The sequence below is a fragment of the Arachis duranensis genome, chromosome 7 (genome assembly GCF_000817695.3).
Source record: "Arachis duranensis cultivar V14167 chromosome 7, aradu.V14167.gnm2.J7QH, whole genome shotgun sequence".
NCBI lineage: Eukaryota > Viridiplantae > Streptophyta > Magnoliopsida > Fabales > Fabaceae > Arachis > Arachis duranensis.
Window position 1 is genome coordinate 23,041,573 of NC_029778.3, and position 8,814 is coordinate 23,050,386.

The 8,814-nt window shown below is 41.2% G+C and overlaps 1 protein-coding gene across 1 annotated transcript in view; it reads left to right on the forward strand.

Annotated features, from left to right (window-relative positions):
• Positions 1-6,874: 6,874 nt before the first annotated feature.
• The window catches only part of LOC107458282 (zinc transporter 6, chloroplastic), a 2,961-nt gene continuing 1,021 nt past the window's right edge, over positions 6,875-8,814 (forward strand). Inside the window, exon 1 of the mRNA XM_016076489.3 lies at positions 6,875-7,594. Coding sequence (XP_015931975.1) covers positions 6,875-7,594 — 720 coding nt within the window. The remainder of the gene's footprint in view (positions 7,595-8,814) is intronic.

Here is an 8,814-nt window from a genome sequence, read left to right on the forward strand (position 1 = left end):
GAGAACGAGTCCCTGCGCTCGGATCTGTGTGGTTACAAACCACACTCGGTGAGCAACCCCTAACTAAGACACAGGATATACAATATCTCATGGTCGATTGCTTTAGCCCTTATAATCTCATATTAGGAAGACCCTTTTAAATAGATTTGCTGCTATTGTTTCCACTTTTCATCTTTGTATCAAGTTTCCTGTGCAGGATAATATAGTTGCCACCATACATGGTGACCTACATGAAGCACGACAATGCTACAATACCAGCCTCAAGCCGATTAAAAGAAGCACTCAGGCACGTGTTAATTCCATACAATCTGGAAGACCATTGCTAAACGAGCTCGACCCTAGGGCCGACTTCGAAGATCACCCTACGCCAAACGAAGATCTGGAAAAGGTCATCCTCAAGGAGGATCCTACCAAATTCACATTCATCGGAACATCTATCACCAGAGAGGAAAAGCAAAACCTGATCAACTGCTTACGCCAGAACGCTGACCTATTTGCTTGGACTTCAGGAGATATGCTGGGGATAGACCCAGCAGTGATCACACATAAATTACAAATCAATCCAACAGCTCGGCCGATCTCCCAAAAGAAAAGGAACCTCGGGACCGAGAAACGATCAGCGTCCGTAGCCGAGGTCAAGAAGCTCATTGACGCCGAGTTTATCAGAGAACTCTGCTTCACAACATGGTTGGCCAACATCGTCATGGTAAAAAAGCAAAACGGTAAATGGCGCATGTGCGTCGACTTTACTGATTTAAATAAGGCCTGCCCCAAAGATGCTTATCCTTTGCCAAATATTGACACCCTGGTTGACAATTCCTGTGGCTATGGTACCTTGAGTTTCATGGATGCATACTCTGGTTACAACCAGATCCTTATGCACCCATCAGACCAAGAAAAAACAGCCTTTATAACTGAATATGGTAACTATTGTTATAATGTTATGCCTTTTGGATTAAAGAATGCAGGTGCAACTTACCAGCGACTCATGAACAAGGTCTTTGAGGAACAAATCGGCCGAAACATCGAGGTATATGTAGATGACATGGTCGTCAAAACAAAGATCGGCTACCCTCACATACAAGACCTCGAGGAGATATTTGCACAAGTCAGAAAATATAACATGAGGCTGAACCCCGAGAAGTGTGCTTTCGGCGTCCAAGGAGGCAAATTCCTCGGCTTTATCCTAACAAGCCGAGGTATTGAAGCAAACCCAGAAAAGTGTCAAGCAATACTTAACATGCAAAGTCCGACAACCATAAAAGAAGTGCAACGTTTAACAGGCAGATTAGCAGCTCTATCGAGATTCCTTCCATGCTTGGCGTCTAAGTCACACAGCTTTTTTCAATGTCTGAAAAAAGATAAAAAATTCTTTACTTGGACTGAAGAGTGCGAAAAAGCGTTCGCCGATTTAAAACAACTCCTTTCAAAACCACCAATTTTACAGAAGCCCAAACTTGGCAAACCACTATATTTGTATTTATCTATCACTGACGTGGCGATTAGTTCTGTTCTCACTGCAGAGGAAGATAAGCAACAGCGACCAGTCTATTTTGTAAGCAAGTCATTACAGAACGCAGAACTTCGTTATCCGAGACTCGAGAAGCTCGCCCTAGCCCTGGTCTTCTCTGCAAGATGACTCCGACCTTATTTTCAAAGCCACACAATCATCGTGAGAACCGACTACCCACTTCGTCAAATACTCAGTAAGCCTGAATTAGCGGGCCGACTAATTAAGTGGTCTATCGAACTTTCCGAGTTTGACATCTCATACCAGCCACGAGGCACTATCAAACCACAATGGTTAGCCGATTTTGTTGCAGAATTAACAAGCTCACACCCAGAACAGGTAAACCAGACATGGACCTTGTTTGTTGATGGTGCCTCAAACCCTCAAGGGTCTGGAGCCGGCATACTACTGGAAAATTCAGACGGCATAGTCCTGGAACACTCTCTCCGCTTCTCCTTCAAAGCTAGCAATAACCAAGCGGAATACGAGGCCCTCATTGCTGGGCTCAGGTTAGCAGCCGATTTAAATATTACAAATTTTAACAATACTTTGTGACTCTTTATTAGTTGTTCAACAAGTAAACAGAAGTTTCCAAGTAAAAGATCAGACTTTGCAAAAATATTTAGATGTTGTTCAACAACTGTTAGCAAACTTTCTGAACGTTAAAATACACCACATACCTAGAGAACAAAATCATAGAGCAGATGTTTTGTCAAAGTTAGCAACAACACAAGCACACACTGCCAAACTGTTGCAATCAACTTTAGATAAACCAAGCATTGATACGATAAGGATTCTAACTACCCTGAACAAAGACAGTTGGAAAAATTCTTATCTCCAGTACCTCCGCCATGGTTCTATTCCTGATGAAATTCAAGACAAGAAAAAGTTTAAGAGACAAGCATCTTTCTTTACATTGTTAAATAACACTTTATATAGGCGAGGCTACTCTTGACCACTCTTAAAATGTTTAGACAGGGATGAAGCCGACCTTATTTTATCTGAAGCCCACGAAGGCATATGCGGAATACACACCAGAGCTCGAAGCTTAGCACAAAAGATTTTACGAGCCGGATTTTACTGGCCCACATTGTGGGAAGACAGCAGCAAAAAAGTCAAGCCTTGTGACAAATGCCAGAAGCACGCACCGATCATTAACCTACCTGCCGAGGAACTTCATCATTCCGTGGTAAGCTGGCCCTTCAATAGATGGGGCATTGACATCCTCGACCCTTTCCCCACGGCCTCGGGACAGGTAAAATACCTGGTAGTCGCCATCGATTACTTTTCTAAGTGGATCGAGGCACAACCTTTAGCAAAAATAACATCATCACAAATGGTAAATTTCGTTTGGAAGTATATTATCTGTAGATTCGGCATACCACAGCACGTTATTACTGATAATGGTCGACAATTTACCGATCACAATTTCAAAGAATTTTTGCAGAATCTAAAGATCAGGCAACACTTCTCATCTGTAGAGCACCCACAATCAAACGGGTTGGCAGAGGCAGCGAACAAGGTCCTCTTACAAGCTTTAAGGAAAAAGCTCGATAACGCGAAAGGGGCGTGGGCCGAGCTCATTCCAGAGGTGCTATGGGCATATAACACTACAACACACTCAACAACTAAGGAAACTCCATTTCGTCTAGTATATGGCTCGGAGGCGATGATACCCATCGAAGTCTCACAAAGCTCGCTAAGAACGCAAGCTATAAATCATGACCAAGCTCGGTTGGCCGAGCTTGACCTAGCCGAAGAAATCAGAGATATAGCAGCCATTCGGCACCGAGCATTACAACAGCAACTTGCCCGACGATATTCAAAGAAATTAATTCCCAGAGGATTCCAGATCGGCGACTTAGTACTAAGAAAAACAGAACAGGCTCGCCGACCTTCCACCCATGGAAAGCTCGCAGCAACTTGGGACGGTCCATATCGAATATGTGAAGTTTTAGGGAAAGGTGCCTACAAGTTAGAACATTTAGATGGAGACAAAATCTCCAGCACATGGAATGTACACTCCTTAAAGCGATACTACAGTTAAGGACAACAGCATGCTAGTACTCTTTTTCCTAACTTGAGATTTTTCCCAAAAGAGGTTTTGCTCAAGAAGGTTTTAACGAGGCTAGCTTACCGACATATAACATGTCAAGGTACTATTCATAATAAAACTAAACATTTCTTAGCATATTTTTCATGCATTTTTTCAGTAAAAATTGTTACCAAACTATCAGACTCCAACGACCTTTCACAAAAAGGTTACCAAACAAAGTCGCATTATTCAGTAACGAATGCGCAATATTTAAGCAAATACCAAACGCTTAAAACAGTCAAAACATCCTCATAAGGATAAACCAGAATCTTAACATGCATTCAGCAAACACAAACAGAAAGTTCCCAACACATACACAAATCACAGATCCTATTCCAAAAAGTAAGAGACAAGGTTCCACAAAAATACAGCCCAAAACGCTAATAAAAGCCCTAATCAGCTAAGTTGTCATCGCCTTCCTCGGCAACTTCCTCGTCATCAACAAGCTCGCCGTCACGAATTATTTTCCCAGGGTCCATGGCAGAGAAGTCTGCGTCAGGTACAAGAAATTTTGCCTGCGTCACAGCTCGCTCAAACCCCTCTGCAAATGTATCCAGAATGTCACCCTCTTTAGCACCCTCCATTTCCTTCATTTTAGAAGTCAATTCAATAACTTGGTTGCCTAGACTAATCAGATCCTCTTCCTTCTTCGCCAATAATTTCACTGCCTTTTCCCGACCTTCCTTCTCATCCTTTAATTCACTTTCAACTTCAGCAAATTTTTCTTTCAGATCAGACAAGGATTTGTCTTTCAACAGAAGCTCCTCCTTTAAAGCAACAGCTGCAGAAGCATCATTCGACAATTTTTTGTGTTTCTTCTCTTGATTGCGACCAATACTAGCAAGACGAAACCCCAGAACCTACCATTCAAAATGATCATAAGTAAGTAACTATACTATTTTCTCTATAACAAAAAAAAAAAGCTAACCTGCAGAAATTGATCGACTCCTATGTCCCCGACCTCCTCCACCAAAGAAACGTCGGTAGATGACTGAACAACCTCATCAGCAACAACGTTAAACGGAAACTTCGGACACCAAACAGAAGAACTCTCCCCTTCATTATCAAAAGCGTGCAATTTTTCTTGTTTCAAGGTAAAATTCGACAAATCTTCCAGTGATAACATCTCTTGTTTACTTCCTCCACCATCCAACTCCACCGAATCTGTTTTCCTCTTCTTAAACACAATTCCCTTCTTCTTCGGAGGTTGGTTAACCTCGGCCCCACCATCCACCTTTTCTGGGTTTGAAGAGGAACCTTCAAAATTTTTTGCCTTAAAACGAGACCTTAAGCTAGAAGCCGATACTCCAGGATACTTCCCGGCTACAAAAAAAAAAAATTATTATAACAAAACCAGATCAAATATACCTCACGTTACATAGCCCACATCCACAAAATTCCTCACCTAGATAATCCAAAACGGCCGATTTGTCATCCTCCCAGGGGAGCAACTCTGACACAGACACTAAACCACCCTTATCCACCATTTCAATCAGAAAAGACAAAATGCATTTATTCCGACCACTAATAAGCTCGGGCCCTAGTATATGATTTGGTTGGCAACACCAATACATGGGAAATTTCTCTCCCAAGTGCTCATCAAGATAAAATGGAAATTCCTCATCTACAGATTTACCTTTAGAAACATTTCTTTAAAATCTTTAAAAGATGATTTGTAAAGTTTGAAAACAGCAAAACCTGGGGTGCTATTCAGATTTATCCATAACCCTTTCCAAACACCTTTGGCTTGAAATAGTGAAAAGAACAACTCTAAATCTGTTTCAACTTCAAGAAAATCCATCAAAATTTCAAAACATTTAATAAATGCCCAGCCGTTAGGATGGATTTGAGAAGGGGCACAATTCATCTGTGTCATAACATCACACTCGAAGCTGGAGAAAGGAAGCTTAACACGCAACTCCTCCAACACAGGACTGTACATATAAAAACTCTCAAAATCTTTCCCCCTATGATAGACTCGATCAGACCGATTGCATGGCAACAATTCCAGACGAAACCCTGGTTTCACTATCCTGGACAAAACCACTCTGCCAACACTATCTACATCAGAGAAAAGCGAAGCCCGTATCTGAACATCACTATCTACCCAGTCATAAGAATCACCGTCTTCAACCTTGGGCAACACCTTTTTCTTTCCCTCACCCATTTTTGAACACAAAATAAAACTACTTCTGAGAATAAGAGATGAAGAAAATCTCACTAACCTCTAGTACTCATTCTCCTTAAGAGCCTCTGAAGACTTCTTGTACTGCAACGGAAGAAAAACACCAAGTCCCTTTCCTTTTCATTTAACAAAACTTTTCAGATCCGTAGGACGATATCAACCGTTCAAAGTCCACCCACTTCCAACGGTAGATGCAACACATTGGAAATAGCACAACTATTATTAACACAATAAATAAAGTGTGATACAAAAAACCAAAAGAATTAATTCCCACTACCCTTCCATCTCCCAAAAACCTCTCAACACAAAACGGTTTTACTTAAATGAACCACGTTAAGCTGGGGCCCCATACGCCGAACTATAACTCGCTAACGACAATTTAAAAGCTTAACCTGTCTCTTTTAAGTCAGGACAAGCTTGGGGGCTGTGATATGACCAGTAAACATCGGTTACAAGTTATAAGCTCGGAAACGTATAATCCTCAGTAATAACCGACCTTTTTGAAGGACAGCATTAATCTCTAATTGATAACGTCGGATATGCAATCAATCCTCTCCTCAGACGTTACAACCTCGTCCACACGGGTATAAAGGGACGAGGAAACAACTAAAGGTAAGATCATCTTTTTATGAAAGAAAGCATTCACACACCTATATTACTCTACTAACTTAAGCATCGGAGTGCCTTTGCAGGTACCCAACCCCCCGCTCCAATCAACCGACGTATACCGCACTTTCTAGGGAAGGATCACCGACCTTCGTCAAGAACCGAGTTATACCTCCGTTCGCTCAGGCAAGAACATTATTAATATATCAAAATAAAAATAAAATATTTATTTCTGAAAATGAAAAAATAAGGATATCAGAATAAATTAGTCAAATTTCCGTCTATAAGAGTTAAGAGTTAAGACTGAATATTGGTGAATTGGTGATTGCATTAAAGTCATCTAAGAACTAAGATTGCAACCAACCCGTAGGAAAAACGAAATATTGGTCACCATTTATCAAGAGAATCCATACTGCGAACCCCACAGCACAGTTACCACAATGCCCTTACACACTCTCCAGTCACCACTCATCACACAATGTCGGCACAACCGTGCGCGACAGATATCCTCTCCCGCGCCACCGCATGCCGAGACGGATCCGCGGCGGCGCACCTCAAGTTCCTCTCCATCTTCGTCATCTTCTTCACCAGCATGCTCGGCATGTCCTCTCCCGTCCTCCTCGCCCGTCTCTTCCAAGGAAAGTCGCTCTACGACCGCGCTGTCGCTCTCATCAAGTGCTTCGCCGCCGGCGTCATTCTCTCCACCTCACTCGTTCACGTCCTCCCTGACGCCTACTCATCACTCGCCGACTGCCGCGTCGCCACGCGCCATCCCTGGCGCGACTTCCCGTTCTCCGGCCTCGTCACACTAATCGGCGCACTCCTTGCCCTCGCCGTCGACCTCGTGGCAAGCTCTCACGTCGAGCACGCGCAGTACGCGCCGGTGAAGACGAACGAGAAGGAGTCATCGTCCGCGGAATCGAGAATCGAACTCGGCGGCGGCGGAGGATGTCACGGCGGCGATAGCACCGGAGCGGTGGCGGCGGAAGGATCCGCGGTGACGGATGAGGAAATGTTGTTGAGATTGAAGCAGAAAATGGTTTCTCAGGTATTGGAGATTGGGATAATATTCCATTCGGTGATAATTGGGGTTACGATGGGAATGTCTCAGAACGTTTGCACTATAAGGCCTCTCGTTGCTGCTTTGGCTTTTCATCAGATTTTTGAAGGGATGGGTCTTGGTGGCTGCGTTGCTCAGGTTTCCAATTTTCCTTCCTTCCTTCTTTATCCGTCTTTTCTTCTTTTCTTGATTCTTGAATCTTCCTCTTCTTGATTTTTATGGGAAATTATTTAGGAATATTAATAGAAAAACAAAAATTAAATAACTAATATTATATTGTTTTGTTGAATAAATAATTGGTGGTGGAAATTGATAATAAGTTAAAAGTTTTTGGGGAATGCTAAGAGAATTCATCAAACTACCAACAAGTCTAGTAGAAAGATGAAAAACGCTCTCATTTATATAACCTCCATTCTCTGTTTCTCTTTCTCAATTCTCACTTTTCTGTTAAGAGTTGTTAATTGTTTAGTAAGTTATAGTTATATAAATTGAGTATGGATAGTTATGAATAGATTCGGTGAAATCCAAGATCAGATCACCCGTGTCTAAGAGTAGAACCTTAATATATAGAGCTTCAAAATGTAGCTCTGATCTACCATTGCGCGAACCCTCTCATTGAGAATATTCAATCAAATGCTTGTTAGCTTGGTCAATGGGAGTAAATGAAAAATTAGATTCTGAGAAGGGAACATAGGTTACTCAAGAAGAGTTAAGGTATCTAAAGTTGTAACTTGAGGAGTATATAATCCTGAACGGACTAGACCAGGAGTATAGTAAAGAGTTGCTATCATTTTCATTTAAATATATTAGTGTGACACTAAATACATTAGGGTTATAAAAACATTTGAAATTGTTTAAGATAATAAATACATTGATGGAGTGGAGGCATCAAAATCTCTTATGTTGTTGATGGCAATGCCGAAGATGACAGGGGGATATGATTTTGTTTGCTACCTAGTTGTCTTTATTTTATATCTGTGTTCTTGTTGCGCTCCACTCTTGTGTTGAGCTCCTTTGTTTCAAAAAAAAAAAAAAATAAATACATTGATAATTTAAACAATATCCAGTTTTGATTCTTTCAATATAACACTAATATATTGTTTTTTTTTTTAAATAAAAATCATGTGTTTTTTACTTAAATTTCTTATTTATAATATCCTTCACAAATGTTCTTTGCAAGAAAAAAATATATGATTATGATGTGGGCTTTTAGACGTTATTAACAGTGATTAGTGAGGCGATAGTCTACGTAATTCAATGCTGAGTATTTTTACATAGTCAAGACATTATTTAAAGTGATCTACTGTTAATTCACATGCGGTCTTTAGTTCATAGTTTATTCTAGCAAAGTGGGATTA